This window comes from Lissotriton vulgaris, chromosome 6 (assembly GCF_964263255.1).
Source record: "Lissotriton vulgaris chromosome 6, aLisVul1.2, whole genome shotgun sequence".
NCBI lineage: Eukaryota > Metazoa > Chordata > Amphibia > Caudata > Salamandridae > Lissotriton > Lissotriton vulgaris.
In genome coordinates this window covers 1,847,956,904-1,847,975,309 of record NC_141694.1, presented here as the reverse complement: position 1 = coordinate 1,847,975,309, position 18,406 = coordinate 1,847,956,904, and the positions used below count along the sequence as shown (strand labels likewise).

Genomic DNA, 18,406 nt, shown 5'->3' with positions numbered 1-18,406 from the left:
TGTGCAAAACACCTCCTGTAGTTGGGAAGTGCGCAGTAGTTGGGAAGTGAGCAGGACACCTCTAGTAGTTGGGAAGTGTGCAGGACACCTCTTGTAGTTGGGAAGTGCGCAGTAGTTGGGAAGTGAGCAGGACACCTCTAGTAGTTGGGAAGTGCGCAGTAGTTGGGAAGTAAGCAGGACACCTCTAGTAGTTGGGAAGTGTGCAAAACACCTCTTGTAGTTGGGAAGTGCGTAGTAGTTGGGAAGCGAGCAGGACACCTCTAGTAGTTGGGAAGTGTGCGGGACACCTCTTGTAGTTGGGAAGTGCGCATTAGTTGGGAAGTGAGCAGGACACCTCTAGTAGTTGGGAAGTGCTCAGTGGTTGGGAAGTGAGAGGGACACCTCTCACCTCTAGTAGTTGGGAAGTGCACAGTAGTTGGAAAGTGTGCAAGACACCTCAAGTAGTTGGGAAGTGTGCAGTAGTTGGTAAGTGTGCAGGACACCTCAAGTAGTTGGGAAGTGCGCAGTAGTTGGGAAGTGAGCAGGACACCTCTAGTAGTTGGGAAGTGTGCAGGACACCTCTTGTAGTTGGGAAGAGTGCAGGACACCTCTTGTAGTTGGGAAGTGCGCAGTAGTTGGGAAGTGAGCATGACACCTCTAGTAGTTGGGAGGTGCACAGTAGTTGGGAAGTGAGCAGGACACCTCTAGTAGTTGGGAAGTGTGCAAGACACCTCAAGTAGTTGGGAAGTGCGCAGTAGTTGGGAAGTGTGCAGGACACCTCTAGTAGTTGGGAAGTGCGCAGTAGTTGGGAAGTGTGCAGGACACCTCTAGTAGTTGGGAAGTGCGCAGTAGTTGGGAAGTGAGCATGACACCTCTAGTAGTTGGGAAGTGTGCAAAACACCTCTTGTAGTTGGGAAGTGCGTAGTAGTTGGGAAGCAAGCAGGACACCTCTAGTAGTTGGGAAGTGTGCGGGACACCTCTTGTAGTTGGGAAGTGCGCAGTAGTTGGGAAGTGAGCAGGACACCTCTAGTAGTTGGGAAGTGCGCAGTAGTTGGGAAGTGAGCGGGACACCTCTAGTAGTTGGGAAGTGCACAGTAGTTGGAAAGTGTGCAGGACACCTCTTGTAGTTGGGAAGTGCGCAGTAGTTGGGAAGTGAGCAGGACACCTCTAGTAGTTGGGAAGTGTGCAGGACACCTCTTGTAGTTGGGAAGAGTGCAGGACATCTCTTGTAGTTGGGAAGTGCGCAGTAGTTGGGAAGTGAGCATGACACCTCTAGTAGTTGGGAAGTGTGCAAAACACCTCTTGTAGTTGGGAAGTGGGTAGTAGTTGGGAAGCGAGCAGGACACCTATTAGTAGTTGGGAAGTGTGTGGAACACCTCTTGTAGTTGGGAAGTGCGCAGTAGTTGGGAAGTGAGCAGGACACCTCTAGTAGTTGGGAAGTGCGCAGTAGTTGGGAAGTGAGCGGGACACCTCTAGTAGTTGGGAAGTGCACAGTAGTTGGAAAGTGTGGAAGACACCTCAAGTAGTTGGGAAGTGTGCAGTAGTTGGTAAGTGTGCAGGACACCTCTTGTAGTTGGGAAGTGCGCAGTAGTTGGGAAAGTGAGCAGGACACCTCTAGTAGTTGGGAAGTGTGCAGGACACCTCTTGTAGTTGGGAAGAGTGCAGGACACCTCTTGTAGTTGGGAAGTGCGCAGTAGTTGGGAAGTGAGCATGACCCCTCTAATAGTTGGGAAGTGCACAGTAGTTGGGAAGTGAGCAGGACACCTCTAGTAGTTGGGAAGTGTGCAAGACACCTCAAGTAGTTGGGAAGTGCGCAGTAGTTGGGAAGTGTGCAGGACATCTCTAGTAGTTGGGAAGTGCGCAGTAGTTGGGAAGTGTGCAGGGCACGCCTAGTTTTTAAAGGTGTGTGAGGAAGGGATCTTTTCATGAACAAAACCTTTAGGTGTGAAGAAAAAGTGAAATGTCCTCAATCTTCAGGATAAAGAGAAAAAGGCATAACCCTGGAAAGTTAAGAAATGGTACCACCTTGTTGTAAACGTATCTAGGGCTCTAATGTAATTTTCCCGATTCATGCCCTTATATAAGTATATAGGCACAGCCAATGCATTCCAAATACGGCATGGCTACTTCCACTAAGCTCCTAGAGTACAATGAGTTCTTGAAGACAACCAGCCTTCAGCAGTACGGGACTTCCCCCTGCTTCAGTATTGATTTGTCCCAGAACTCCTGGAGCATGTAAAGAACTTCGAGTTCTTAGTGACGTTATTATGTCCACCCTTACGTCAAACTCGGCACCCACATCTCCCCTAGCAAACACACTGTGGTTTGGAGCAGATCGACTAACTACTTGCCCGTCGCCCTGCTGTAGCGAGTGCTGAAGGAAGCCGACCCTCCAGCTGACGCACTGAGAGAGATGCTGTCTTTTCTCCAGACGAGAAATCCAGCTCCAGTGTTTCCCTGCTACCCTTGCGGGTTACTGGGAGATCGAGTCCTGAGAGAGAGATACAAGACCTCCTTCATTCTATAACCAAGGTACGGAGCTGATTAGACCCTTAGAGAATTCTTGGATAGATTCTTGGCAGAAACTATTTAACTCAAGCTACACCTCACTTACTTCTTCCCTTGTACTAGACTTAGGTTAGGTACACCGGGGTAGGCATATTTTAGATGCACCAGTTGAGTACTTTTAGTCATTATTTATCATTGTATGTATTTGATCTATTTTAAGTATCTTATGGCTTAGAAACCATATAAATGCTTTTACTGTATTATTTCATAATACTTCTTTTACTGTACGCACTTTACTTCATAGCAAGTATTACGATTGTTGCAATTAACTTCTCTTGCATGAGAAAGAAGACTGCTCAATAAATAACCTTTTTATTGAAAACGCCTGTCTCTCTATTTCTCTGCAAAAACCCTGGTGAAACGAAGCATGCACAATTGACTGAGTGAAATAGCCATCTATTGTTTCCGCGACTCTGAAGATATTTTTCTTATTCTTGGGGAACAAAGTTGTCATGTTATATGGTTGTCTAAAACGAATCCCTTCTTGTTTATTCGAGAAAGTTTCTAGTGACCTCTGAGCTAGCTGGCATTCACAATTAAGTCTAACATACTCAATAGAGACCTAGTCGACTTCAGTCCTAGTTCTAAACTATCGTTTATGTTATTCCAATGCGCAGAGCCTATTGGGAATATAGGAACTACACTACAACCCTACCTCGTCAGTGTCAATCTTTACTGGGCGTAGGAGCGCTGATTTTGCGTTGTGCTCCAGCCCTTTTAACGAGCCCTTGCACCATCAAATACTTGGGGTGAAACGTTCTTCTTTCAGTCTTTGTTTCCACCCTGTCTGGCGGAGTGGCGGGAGGAATCTGGTATGAAATAAAAGGGTGAGCTGGGTTTTGTCCCTTGTGGAGCCACCTAGCTGCTATCCCTGCCAAGAGCAGGGGACCAGGGACAGGAAGTCATCCATGCCTCACCAGTAGGGCGACCCGTATATCTTGCCAAGGGTCCAGGCCTCCATGGAAGGAATCATTCTTGTACCACTGGGACAGTGCTCGGTTGGAATCGCAGGAAATGCCTGAGAAAACTGGGTTTGAATGTATGCAGATGGAGAACATTTTCATTCATAGCATTTTCATTCATGGCATTCATACCATTTTGTTTAATGTAAGCTGCGCCCCGCTCCTGGCCCCCAGCCTGTATGTGTTCTTCTCTGCCTCATGTGTCTCAAGCCTCAGTCACCTGCCCCTTATCGCCAGTCTCCCCTATGCCCCAAGTTCAAGTTCAAGTTCGGGCATTTGCATAGCGCACTGCTCACCCAGAGGGTCTCAAGGCACTTGGGGAAGGGGTTCATTATTTGTCGAATAGCCAGGTTTTAAGATCTTTTCTGAAGGAGATGTGGTTTTGAGTAAGGGGGAGGTGAGTGGGGAGGGAGTTCCAGGTCTTGGCGGCAAGGAAGGAGAAGGATCTGCCACCCATGGTGGATTTTCAGATGCGCGGGACCGCGGCAAGGGCTTGATTGGACGATCTTAGTTGGCGGGTGGGTTTGTAGAAGGACAGGCAAGTGTTGAGGCAATTGGGTCCTAGATTGTAGAGGGCCTTGTGTGCGTGGGTGAGAAGGCGGAATGTAATTCTTTTGTTGACGGGAAGCCAGTGGAGGTCTTTTAGGTGTCCGGTGATGTGATCTTGGCGAGGGATGTCTAATATGAGTCTTGCTGATGCGTTTTGGATGCGTTGGAGTTTTTCTGTAATTTTGCTGTGATTCCGGCGTATAGTGTGTTACCGTAATCCAGTCGACTCGTGACCAGTGCGTGGGTGACAGTCTTTCTTGTCTCTAGGGGGATCCAACGGAAGATCTTTTTGAGAGTGCGAAGTACGTTGAAGCAAGAGGATGAGACTGCGTTGACTTGTCTGGACATCGTGCCCAGAGCGGAAGGCCACCAAGAGTTGTCCCAAGCAGAGGGGGAAGATCCTAGGATGAGCACCTCCGTTTTTTCTGAGTTGAGTTTTAGGCGGCTATGTTTCATCCATTTGGCTACTTCTTTCATGCCTTCGTGAAGATTGGTTTTGGCGATGTTAGGGTCTTTCGTGAGGGAAAGGATTAACTGGGTGTCGTTGGCGTAAGAGATGATGTTAAGGTTGTGTTGACACGCGATGGAGGCAAGTGGACTCATGTAAACGTTGAAGAGGGTGGGACTGAGTGAAGATCCTTGTGGTACGCCACAGATGACTTCGGCGGCCTCAGAGTTGAATGGGAGAAGACGGACTCTTTGAGTTCTCCCAGCGAGGAATGAGGTGATCCAGTCCAAGGCTTTTCCTTGTATTCCAATGTTGCTGAGGCGTTGTAAAAGGGTACTGTGGCAGACTGTGTCGAAAGCGGCGGAGAGGTCGAGTAGAATGAGGGCCACTGTTTCACTGTTGTCTAGTAGTGTTCGGATGTCGTCAGTAGCTGCAATGAGGGCAGTTTCGGTGCTGTGTTTGGCTCGAAACCCGGATTGAGATGGATCAAGGGAGTTGTTGGATTCAAGTAAGGCGGCGAGCTGGCTGTTGACGGCTTTCTCAATGACTTTGGCTGGGAATGGGAGGAGGGATATGGGTCGGTAGTTTTCAAGTTCAGAGGGGTCTGCTGTGGGTTTCTTCAGGAGGGCGCTGAGTTCGGCGTGTTTCCAGCTTTCTGGAAAGGTGGCAGAGCTGAACGAGCAGTTGATGACATCACGGAGATGGGGTGCGATGATGGAGTCCGCTTTGTTGAAGATGTGGTGGGGGCAGGGGTCAGTTGGCGAGCCAGAGTGGATTGAGTTCATTAGGCGGATGGTGTCTTCAGTGGTGATTGTGTTCCAGGCGCTAAGGTTGTTAGTTGGCGGAGTTGGATCTGAGGGGGGTGGGGAGGGTTGAACGCTGGGAGTGTTCTCGAAGCTGTTGTGGATGTCGGCAATTTTGTTGTAGAAGAAGGAGGATAACGCATCGCAGAGGTCTTGGGATGGAGTGATGTCGTTGGATGCTGCGGTGGGGTTGGTGAATTTTTTGACGATGTTGAAAAGTTCCTTGCTGTTGTGAGTGTTGTTGTCGAGACGATCCTTGAATGCTGATTTCTTGGCGGATCGAATCAGTTGGTGGTGTTTGTGGGTGGCTGCCTTGAGGGTGGACATGTTGTCTGTGGTCGGGTTTTTTCTCCATGTTTTCTCCAGAGTGCGGCATAGCTTCTTGGATTTTTTAAGGTCATCATTGAACCAGGGAGCCTTTTTGCTGGCTGATTTGATCTGGTGCTTTTTCAGGGGTGCTAATTCGTCAGCACTGTGGGTGATCCATTGCTTGAGATTGGTGGCCGCTTGGTTTGGGTCCAATGAGAGGGTGGGAGGGTTTTGGTTGAGTGATGTAAGGAGTTGGTCGGAAGTGATTTTGTTCCAGTTACTCCGAGGAATAGGTTGTGGGCGGTTGTGGGTCAGGGTGGTTTTGTAGCTGAAGTGAACACAGCTGTGGTCCGTCCAGTGGAGGGCTGTGGTGCGATCGAAGGAGATGTGCTTGCTGGAGGTGAAGATAGGGTCGAGCGTGTGTCCGGCTACATGGGTGGGGGTGTCAACAAGTTGTTTGAGTCCGAGATTGGCCAGGTTGTCCAGAAGGGTGGTGGTGTTGCTGTCGTGTTTGTTTTCAAGGTGGTAGTTGAAGTCTCCTAAAAGAATGTAGTTCTCGGAGGCGAGGGCATGTGGGCTGACGAAGTCTGTGATGTCATCGCTGAATTGAGTGTGGGTTCCTGGAGGCCTGTAGATGAGGGTGCCTCTAAGTGTGGTCCTAGGGTCGGTGTGGATCTGAAAGTGGAGATGTTCGGCGGTTGCAAGATTATCATCGGAGCTGGTCGTGATTTTGATGGTGTTCTTATGGATGATGGCGATGCCTCCTCCTGTTTGGTTGGAGCGGTCTTTACGGGTAATCTTGTAAGCTTCCGGTATGGCTATGGCGATGTCGGGTGCTGATGATGTGTTCATCCATGTTTCTGTAAGGAAGGCGATGTCCGGTGACGCAGTGTCGAGTAGGTCCCAGAGTTCCGTTGCGTGTCTGTGGACCGAGCGGGTATTGAGCAGGATGCACTTCAGGCGGTTAGAGTCGGGGCTGTGTGTGGAGGAAGTGGGTTTGGTGAGGGTCCTGGAACAGTTGAACTTGCAGGAGAGGCAGGTGAATGGACCGTGGGTACGTCCTGGGGAGGCTTCGCAGCATTGTGGAGCGCGTCCGGGGTTGAGGGCTAGGAGAGTTGCGGTATCATATGTGACTCTAGTGGGCTGGGTACGGCGGGGACCAGGGGGACAGGCGCTGAGCGCGGTCCAGGCGCGGACGGGCATAGACGGGCTTACCTTTGGCGCACCTTCGGCGCGGCCGCAGCGCGTGGACGCTGCACGTTGGGACATCTGTCTTAAATGGATAGTCGAAGGGGCGGAGCGTGGGAGGGGCAGCTGGGAGGCGGGAGCGAGGTCGAAGGAGGGCTCGGGTCAACAAACAAAATGGCAGCAACAACAACAACAAACGCTGCAAGGCAGGGCGAGAAGGGGCACAGGCAGTGGGAGCAAAGGGGCGCTATGAGGGCCAGATATAGTTAAGGGTACTGCCGCAGTGGAAGCGGATTCAAGCGCGGAGTGAAAGCGCTATGCTGACGGTCAAAGCAACATAAGGTAATGTACAGCCAAATGCACGCAGACAAAGCGCTATGGAAATTTAAACACAGTCTATGGAAATTTAAACACAATAAAGCACAGAGAAAATGCCCAGAGGTGCACGCAGTCAAAGCGCTATGAAAATTTAAACACAGTCTATGGAAATTTAAACACAATAAAGCACAGAGAAAATGCCCAGAGGTGCACGCAGTCAACGAGCTATGAAAATTTGAACACAGTCTATGGAAATTTAAACACAATAAAGCACAGAGAAAATGCCCAGAGGTGCACGCAGTCAAAGCGCTATGAAAATGTAAACACAGTCTATGGAAATTTAAACACAATAATGCACAGAGATAATGCCTAGAGGTGCACGCAGTCAAAGCGCTATGAAAATGCTAAACACAATAAAGCACAGAGAAAATGCCCAGAGGTGCACGCAGTCAAAGCGCTATGAAAATGCTAAACACAATAATGCACAGAGATAATGCCCAGAGGTGCGCGCAAGCGGTTCGAATTGCGAGCAGAGATAAGCGCTACGATACCAGAAGTATCAGGTGAGGAGGATGCGAGGGGAGCGACCACTCGTGTGGAAGGCAAGATGGTCCATGTCCCCACTATCCTCAAACACTTCACTATGTACCTCACATAGCCTAGTGGTACCATCCACCGCCAAAAACCGAGTGATTTCTATACTTTGACATGTATTTCAGTGTTATTACAGCCATTTGATAGATAGCTTGTGCAATTATTAAAATTCTACATGTCTTTTTGGTTCAATAATTTGCACAAAGATTGTCTCTAACTAAGGTATGATATTGCACCATAGAACGAGATTTCACATCTTTATTCCGCACTTCTCCCATTGGGGCTTTTCAATGCGCTTCAACGGTTCAGATATCACCATGCGTTGCTCTGATAGTAGACACATCACCAGGTGGCATCTTGTGTCTTAGGAGATAGTCGCCGTTATTTGACTGCAGAAACCTCATGTTGTTCAGAACGGGTTTTGACTGGCTGGATATTTTGTTTACGCTCTCTAGGTACATACAGGAGGCAGGGGAGACTTTGGGCAGCCTCAATTCCCCCTGGGCTGTTCAGACGGGTGGGCGAGTTAGAAGAAGAGGGTTTAGGCAGCAGAGTATCATGATAGGTTTCCCTGAGCGTCTTGGGGTGCCATTTCTCTCTAGCCTGCCCACCCTCCAAGGCATTTGTGATTGGAGGTGACATAGTGTTGTGTACACTAAAAAGTGAATTCAGTTAAGGTAACTTTGAGGTGAAGATTTGGGCATGAACTTCGAATAAATGTGAATGTTTTTGCCTCTTGCGTGCCAGTTTAGCATATAATAGATTTATCCAAGTTTTTTCATGGTAGGGGTGCCAGTCAGAAAGCAGGATCATGTATACCGTTCCTTAATACCAGTGCTTTTTTATAAACAAGCCTTGCACTGATATGTTATAGGACTAACTGTCAGTGTCGTTTTTATATTAAACTATAATTCATTTTAGAAGGGATCTCGGAACCTTAAATATGGTTACTTAAACTTTGATTCTATCTATTAGTCCATTTTATTCCAAAAGTATGTTTTGTAAAAATACACATATATAAAAGATATTTTTCAGATAACACATTTGTAAATCATCTTGTAGTAACATGATCGACAGATAGACTGCATATTATCACATACGTTTTAGGAGAATTCTTTGTTTCGTCTGTAGTTATTGCAGAAGGTCCGTCCCTCAGCTGTGGAGCTGATTCTCACAAGGTACAGCCAACACGTTTCGCTAATATGATACCACTTCTTCAGGGCTATATGATATTCTGCACCTTATTCAATTTCCTTGTTTACATCATGCCTTTCTAGGAAACTTCGTTAGAAACTCAAACACCACATCTAAGCTTGTGTCCAGGTGGATACATGCCTCCTTGTTTAATTTTCAAATAGAAATACTCACAATTACCATTTATCCATTCTTAGTATTTCTTCTCACTCTTGATTCCAACACTTATGTCTTATTCTCAACAAGCATTTACAATGCAACGGTCTTGCCTTTGCAAAAGTTAGAGCTATTGGCATTGTAAATGACAACATTTTTATTTGTGTTGGTTTTGAAAACAGAGAAATAAATGGCATTGTCATTTACAATGCCAATAGCTTAATCTCTCGCAAATGCCACACACAAAGACACAGACCCACACACACACACAGCCCCCCCACACACACAGAGCCACACACACACATAGCCACACACACACACAGACCCCCCCCCACACACACACAGAGCCCCACACAGAGCCCCACCCCCATCCCACACACACAGCCACACACACACACACAGTGTGTCCTAGTTGTAGGACACCCCCGCGCCGCACGGCCACCAGCTGCTGCGTGTGCCCCCTGGCCTTGCCTGCCTCGTTGCCTGCCTCGCTGCCGCCGCGTGACCACGCCCCCTCCTCCGAGCGGCGTGGTCCGTGCTCGCCTGTTGGTTTGGTTTTGTTGTTTTTTTTATTGTTTTGTCCTTCCTTAGTGCCTGTTCTGTTTTAGTGTAACTTTGTCATTGTGGTTGCGTTTTCCTTCCTGTTTGCCCTGTAGTGTTGTTGCCACCCTTCGTACACCCTCCCCGCTTCCCGCCACCGCCGCTTACCCCGCCCCTTTTTCCCTTCTGTACCCTCCCCGCTCCCGCCTCCCAGCTGCTCCGCCCCCGCGCACTTCGCCATATATGGCGACCGTGCGAACGCGCAGCGGTCACGCGCAGCGGGCGCGCCGATTGTGCGCCGAAGGCGCGCCAAAGGTAAGCCCGTCTACGCCCGTCCGCGCCTGGACCGCGCCCAGTGCCAGGACCCCTGGCCCACGAGGACCCCGACCGACCCGCCTGACGTACACCGCCGCCACCCTCAGCGCACTCAACGCCGGTCGACCCCCAGGATGCTACCGAGCCACACCACGACGCACCCACGGACCCTTCAGCTGCCACGCCTGCAAGTTCACCTGCATCCGGACCTGCCTCGCACCAGCACCCGCCAAGTCGAACACCAGCAGCACCCACCTCAAGTGCATCCTGCTCAACACCCGCTCCGTCCACAGACACGCCATCGAACTCTGGAACCTCCTAGACGCCACAGCCCCTGACGTCGCCTTCCTCACGGAGACCTGGATGAACTCCTCTTCAGCTCCCGACATCGCCATCGCCATCCCAGAGGGCTACAAGATCACCCGGAGGGATCGCACCGCCAACCAGATGGGAGGAGGCATCGCCATCATCCACAGGAACACCATCCGTCTCACGACCAGCACCGACAACACCCTGACCACCGCCGAACACCTGCATTTCCAGATCCACACCGACCCGAAGACCACCCTCAGAGGCACCCTGATCTACTGACCCCCGGGACCACGCACTCAATTCAGCGAGGACATCGCCGACTTCGTCAGCCCGCATGCCCTCCCCTCCGCTGACTACATCCTCCTGGGGGACCTCAACTTCCACCTGGAGAACAACAACGACCGCAACACCAGCACCCTGCTCGACAACCTCGCCAATCTTGGACTCAAGCAGCTGGTGTCCACCCCCACCCACCTCGCCGGACACACACTCGACGTAGTCTTCTCATCCAGCACAGACATCGACTTCAGCCACGCCACAGAGCTTCAATGGACGGACCACAGCTGCGTTCACTTCACCTTCAGAAGAACGACGACCCACCACCACCAGCAACAGGCTGCCCGCAGAAGCTGGAACAAGATCACAGCCGACCAGCTCGCCACCTCCCTGAGCCAACACCCTCCTGCCAGCTCAGCGAACCCCAGCCAGGCCGCCGACAACCTCACAAAGTGGATCAGCAACTGCGCGGACGAGCTTGCCCCGCTGAGGACCCCGCCCAGCAGACCCGGCAGCAAGAAAGCCCCATGGTTCACCGACGAACTCAAGAGCTCCAAGAAGAACTGCCGAGCCCTCGAGAAAGTCTGGAGAAGGGAACCTACACCGGACAACAGGACCACCTTCAAGCTTGACACCCGGAAGCACCACCAGCTGAACCATGCCGCCAAGAAAACTGCATTCAAGGACCGTCTGGACAACAACGCACACAACTGCAAGGAACTCTTCAACATCGTGAAAGAGCTCTCCAACCCCAGCGCAGGAAATAACGACATCACCCCATCGCAAGACCTCTGCAACTCCCTCGCCTCATACTTCCACAACAAGATCGCGGACATACACAACAGCTTCAACAACCAACCAACGCACACCACGACCGAACAACCACCCCCCACCACCACCCTCCACGCCTGGACTCCGATCAGCAAAGAAGACACCATCCGCACAATGAACTCCATCCACTCCGGATCGCCGACCGACCCCTGCCCTCACCACGTCTTCAACAAGGCCGACACTGTCATCGCACCCCACCTGCGAGACATCATCAACACATCCTTCGACACCGCCACCTTCCCTGAGAGCTGGAAGCACGCCGAACTCAGCGCTCTACTCAAGAAACCCACAGCGGACCCCACCGAACTCAAGAATTACCGCCCATCTCGCTCCTCCCGTTTCCAGCCAAAGTCATCGAGAAGACCGTCAACAAGCAGCTGGCCGCCTTCCTGAGACGAATGGATCCCTCGACCCCTCACAGTCTAGCTTCCGAGCCAACCACAGCACCGAGACCGCCCTCATCGCCGCCACCGATGACATCCGAGCCCTGATGGACAACGGAGAAACTGCGGCCCTCATCCTCCTAGACCTCTCCGCGGCATTCGACACTGTCTGCCACCGCACCCTAGTACAGCGCCTCAGAAACGTCGGAATCCAGGAGAAGGCTCTGGAATGGATCATCTCCTTCCTCGACGGAAGAACACAGAGAGTCCGCCTACCACCGTACAAGTCAGAGGCCACCGAAGTCATCTGCGGCGTCCCTCAAGGATCCTCGCTGAGCCCCACCCTCTTCAACGTCTACATGAGCCCCCTCGCGGCCATCGCACGCCAACACAACCTCAGCATAATCTCCTACGCCGACGACACCCAGCTGATCCTCTCCCTGACCAACGACCCCGCCGCCGCCAGAGCCAACCTGCACGAAGGGATGAAAGAGGTAGCCGAGTGGATGACGACCAGCCGCCTGAAACTGAACTCAGACAAGACGGAGGTCCTCATCCTGGGCTCTTCACCCTCCGCCTGGGACGACTCCTGGTGGCCCCCCGCCCTGGGCACCGCACCCAAACCGACAGACCATGCACGCAACCTGGGCTTCATCCTGGACTCCTCCCTCTCCATGTCCAGGCAAGTCAACAACGTCTCCTCGGCGTGCTTCAACATCCTACGCATGCTACGGAAGATCTTCTGGTGGATCCCCACCGAGACCAGGAAGACCGTCACCCAGGCCCTCGTCACTAGCCAACTGGACTACGGCAACGCCCTCTACGCCGGTACCACCGCCAAGCTCCAGAAGAGACTCCAGCGGATCCAGAACGCCTCTGCCAGACTCATCCTCGACATCCCACGAACCAGCCACATCTCCGGACATCTGAGAGACCTACACTGGCTCCCCGTCAACAAAAGAATCACCTTCCGCCTCCTCACCCACGCACACAAAGCCCTACACGACCAAGGCCCGAGCTACCTCAACAACCGAATCAACTTCTACGCTCCCAAACGCCACCTCCGATCAGCCAACCACGCCCTCGCCGCCGTCCCCCGCATCCGAAGAGCGACTACAGGAGGAAGGTCCTTCTCCTACCTAGCCGCCAAGACCTGGAACTCCCTCCCGACCGACCTGCGCCTGACCCAAGACCACCTCTCCTTCAGGAAGAAGCTGAAGACCTGGCTGTTCGAGCAGTAGCGGCACCCCCCTACCCCCAGCGCCTTGAGACCTTACGGGTATGTAGTGCGCTCTATAAATGTCTTTGATTGATTGATTGATTGATTGAGACCCACACACCCACACACACTGTGTCTCTTGCTGGCTACGGTGTACAACTGTTACCACGCATTTTTTACCACGCACTACACTTACAACGCAGGCATTACAACGCATACCATTACAACGCATTGCGCTGGGGGCGCTCTAGGATAGGGAATAAGTTTAATTTTATATCCAACACCTTCCCTAGTATCCACGGGGACTGGAGTTGGAATATAAAATTATACTTACCACTATCCAGCACCTCAAAGCGCTATGCGTTGTAATGGTATGCGTTGTAAATACCGCGTTGTAACGGTATGCGTGGTAATGGTATGCGTGGTAACGTCATACATCCGCTGGCTACATAACCTTCAAGACCAAGCAGCGCCCCTCCCCGTCCCGAGACCGGCCTACCCAGCATTGCAGATAGCATCGCCCACCTCGGTCTCCAGGCCCAGTACTATAGTTGTCTACTGTCCCTCTCAGTCCTAAGCAACCTGCGACTTGTCGTTTGGCATTTGTTATTATTACTCTGGGGTTTAAAGATTAGCCAAATGCCTGGGGCAGATGAGCAGTCTCTTTTGTGGTTACAGGCAGCACAGGGCCTGCTGGCTATATAAATGTAAAAGCACCAACCACGTTGATACCCACTCTGGGGGTGGGGGCTTGGGGCACGCACAGGGCCGTACTGGCTACCGGGCAGTTTGGAATGCTGCTGAGCTGGGGGCTGATTTCGTTGATGGGGACCTGCGTGTACTAAACGAAATTCGTTTAGCTTTAATTATTTTGAAGCACATGCAGGTCTCCATTAACTAAATCGGCCTCCACCACAGTGAAATCAGCCCCCAGCTCGGCAGCATTCCAAACTGCACGGTAGTCAGTCCGGCCCTGGCCACGCAGCTGGGATATGTGTGTATAGGATTAAACTGGGTACCAATTACACGACTATGGGAGAAGCACTCCCATAGTGCTTTAAGAACAGGAAGGGGCGGAGCCTTGACACAAGGACAGGAGGATCCTGGTGACGAGCATGGCAGCTGTGGCCCCGTGCAGTGCACCACGGGGCCCGCTGTTTGTAGCAGCTGAAGGACTGACAGGCATCACAGATTACACAATGAACAGCCTACAGCATTTTACACAATGAACAGCCTGCAGCATTTTACACAGTGCACGCCTGAACCATAACACACACATGCAGGCATGGTACACACTACACAAACCCGCTGCTTAATAAGAACCGGCTCAGGCACACACAAAATGCAATAATCAACACGAGCACCAAACATACCTCGCCAAATAACAACGACATGTCCAGAGCGTACAACCGTTCACATAGCAGACTGGCTGCCCCCACAATAACCCCCTCGCTCCTCGACTCTAGACTCATGCCAGACTACAGGCGAGGGGGGCGAGAAGGGGGCAGGCAGGTGGTAACATACCAGTTTTCGGACTTCAGGTCTCTGCCCATCACCCTGTATCAATTCATAGAAGAAAACGTGTAGGTACACGCATTGTGTAACACCCCAAAACCGGCAAGTGTCAAACTACATAAGTGTTCCGTCCTCCGCCCCCGAACCCTACTTGGTCGATGCAGCCTGCCCAGCACCTGGGGTTATAACCAGGTCCGTGGCAAGCACTGTGCCCTGTACCTACCCAGAGGTGGCCAGTGTTAGGAACAGTGAACGTGCAGGAGTGGTACGCTCTGGAGGGCACAGTTACCACCAGCTAAGGACTGGCCAGAGATTTGGGGTCTCAAGATGGCACATGCCGTGGTCACCATGATTTGCACATAGGGGATTGGGGTTTTTTCAGTGCACACTGCCCGGGGGTCGGTTTTGGAGGGTGCACTGCTGCAGTATACTCAGGGCCCGATGCAGGTAAAAGTCATTTACCGATTTTTAAATACCGATTTTTACCGAATCGGTATTCAAAAATCGGTAAATGAGATGTAGGAAAAAAAAATCGGAAAAATACTGAATCGGTAAAAATCGGTATCGGGTTTCGTTAGTTACCGAATCGGTATTTACCGAATCGGTAAATACCGAATCGGTAATGGCAATACAACCCTATGGGCCAAAAGGCCCATAGGAATGCATTGGAAATAACGATTCGGTAAATACCGATTCGGTAAATACCGATTCGGTAACTACAGAATCGGCAAGCAAGTAAAAGTGAAACTAATGAAAACAGCCAATCAGGTGGTACCACCCTCCCCCACCCTACCAGGGAGTGACTACCCAGGCAGCTGCAACTCATTAGAAGTTTCTGGAGAGGCAGACAGAGCTGATCAGTGAGACAGAGCAGCAGGGAGAGTGTTTGGTGATTTTGAAGACTGTGGAAATGGCAAGCAGCACAGAGAGCCAGAAGGCTAAAAGGAAACGCAAACTGAAGTTTAGCAGCATGGAGCTGCAAGTACTGGTGGAGGAGGTGGTGAGGGTCCACAGACAGCTCTTTGGGAGGCAGTCCCTCACAGTTCCAGAGTCTGCCAAAAGGAAACTGTGGACTGCCATAGGTGAGAAGGTGAATGCTGTTGGTGTGACCCCCAGGAGCCTAGAGGACTTAAAGAAAAGGTTCTATGACATCCGGAGCCTCACCAAGAAAAAATTGGCAGAGCTCCACAAGCAGGCTGGTGTGACCGGTGGAGGCAGGAACCCCGCCCCCCCCCTGACTGACCTGGAGGAACTGGTGGCCACAACCATCGAGACGGACAGTGTCGTGGGAGTAGGGGATGTGGACAGCTCAGCCAGAGCTACTACAAAAGGTAAGAGGCATGCGCAGCATGACACACCCAAGCAGACACCTCCCCTTTAGCCTCAGTGTACAGCCAAACCCCAGTCCAGTACTGCTAGCACCATACATGAGCAATGCATTATGGGAAATGTAGTCAGCTAATGTAGGACCATTTGTCAGTGCACATTAATCAGCAAGGCACTGAAAAAAAGTCAGAGTAATGAAAGTGATATGTGCAATGCTTTTATTGTAGTGACTGTAAGACATTTGCACTCAGTTTACATACGCTTCTTTATACCTAGGGGCAACATCAGGCAGTGGAGCATCAGCTGCACAAGGGACAGCATCAGCGGCGGCGGAGAGTGTGGTGGCAGGGCCAAGCACAATAGATGCCTCGCAGGAGGAGGAAGACAGCAGTGCCATGGTCCATGAGGACGACCCTGTACATGCCCTCTTCTTTCCCCACTCCCCAAAACTATCACCATCCCCCCCATTGGTGTTCTCACCTGAGAACTCCCCGTCACGGTCCCAACCAGCACCTGCGACATCACCAGCCAGGAGGAGTACTGTGGCCCCAATGGCAGTCATGGCGGGAGCTGAGGGTCAGGCACCAGCACCCACACCAGCCACTCCTGTAGCACAGCAGTCCACCCAGCAGGCCAGCACCAATCGCCACCGCCAACGCACTCCCAGCAGTGCAGGTCCAACAGGAGAGGGCACAGTGTTCCATGGCCTTGAGGGGAGCATGGTGCGCATCCAGCGCATGCAGGCTAAATCCATTCTGGCATGCCACCGCCAATTGCGGGCACACAATCTGCAAATGGGAGAAATGGGCAAGGGCATATGTGAGTTGGTGGCAAGCAACAGGGAGGTAGCTAAAACCAACAGCGACATTGCTACTGGAATGGCACGCATGACCACCGCCATCACCCAGCTTTGTGCCAAAATGGAAACAACTGAGCACACAAGGCGCAGGGATGCGCGTGTGCACAACAGGGCAATGAACCGGCTGGCCACGGCGACTTCCCAGCTATGCCGCAGAGGGGTGAACATGCAAGAGAGCCTGACTCAAAACAAAGCGGAGGTGACCAGGGGCATGGCCAGGATCACCAGTGCCATGGAGGCCATGATCATCTCAAATACTGTAGTCAATCCTGCCCTGGACGTGGCTGAGGCTGAGGCCAGCAGCAGCCGCAGCAGCCCGGCTAGCGCTGTTTTAGAGCCGCGCAGGAGCACCAGGCGCTCAGCAGAGGCTGCAGGCCATGCTGAAGGGGGTGAGCAGCATCCCAGTGGCACTGTGAAGCGCAGCAGAAAATGACTTTGACAGTGTGGGTGATGCAACCCGGGGCATTTCCAGGCCCCACCTTTAAATTAATGATTTTATTTGTTGCACATTAGTGCTTGAACGTTGTGGCAACATTAAATTATTTTTTTCACATCCATAACCTGTCTGTTCATCTGTACTCACTCAGAAATCGTTTTCAGTTATCTCCTCACATCTGTATCTGCCATCACTTGGTGTAGACACTCCAGCAGGTTGTGTTTGTGGCACAGCAATGTCGTCGTCATGTTCCTCGTAGTCTGACAACTCCACCTCAGTGCCCTTCTTCACACAAGGTTGTGCAACATTGCACAGGCAGCAATTATCTTACAGCAGGTGATGGGGGTATACTGCCTTGCACCTCCACTCTTGTGCAAGCATCTGAACCTGCTTTTCCAGATGCCAAAGGTCCGTTCTACTACATTCCTTGTGCTTTTGTGGGCCCAGTTATACCTCCTTTGGCTGGGTGTTGAGGGGTTGAGGTAGGGGGTGAGTATGAATGAGCGGAGGGCATATGCACTGTCGCCTAGAAGGAAAAGGGGTAACATTACTCACATGCATACATGTACTTCACAGTGCTATTTTTGTTATAGGGGTCTGACAATGTGTCTCACCTAGGAGGTATACTTCGCCAAATTCTCCTGCCGTCAGCCGTGCATAGATGCCGTTGTTTTGAAATATGTAGGAGTCGTGGGTACTCCCTGGGAATTTTGCCACCAGGTCAGTGATGGCGCACTTTGCATTGCAAATCACCTGCACATTGATGGTGTGCGTAGACTTCCTATTGCGGTATATGTATTCTGTGTCAGCAGGGTGGCAAATCGGAATGTGCGTGCCATCAATGCAGCCAATGATGTGGGGGAATCGTGCCATCTGGTAAAAGTCTGCTTTTGTTTGTACCAGTTCCGCATGGGTTGCAGGGAAAGAAATGTATTGGTCCATCCTCTGTATCATGGCGTCAAGGAATTTGTGGAAAAACCTTGACAGGCTGCTCTGAGTCACCCCTCCTACCGCAGCAACTACACTTTGATAGCTGCCAGACGCAAGCAGGTGTAGGCTGCATAGCACCTGCACGTGCAGTGGGATAGAGTGTGCCCTTGGGGTGGTGTGCTCCAACAGTGGTTGAAGGTCCCTGATGAGCTCCAAAATGGTGTCTGAGTCCAGCCTGTAACTCTGTAGGATCTCTGCCTCTGTGAGCATGAACAGGGTGATCCTCTGTCTGTAGACCTGCTCCTCTCTCTGCCATTCACTCTCTCCTTCCTGCTGTAGCCGTATCCGTCTTGCAATGACATAAAATGCCGCCATCCTGCAAGTTTTTTTTTTTTT

The 18,406-nt window shown here is 51.5% G+C and overlaps 1 protein-coding gene across 1 annotated transcript in view; it reads right to left on the bottom strand.

Moving 5' to 3' along the window:
* Positions 1-15,728, bottom strand: part of SLC30A3 (solute carrier family 30 member 3) — a 259,788-nt gene extending 244,060 nt beyond the window's left edge. The window contains exon 1 of the mRNA XM_086926061.1: positions 15,703-15,728. Within this exon, the coding sequence (XP_086782187.1) occupies positions 15,703-15,728 (26 nt within the window). The remainder of the gene's footprint in view (positions 1-15,702) is intronic.
* Positions 15,729-18,406: the final 2,678 nt, after the last annotated feature.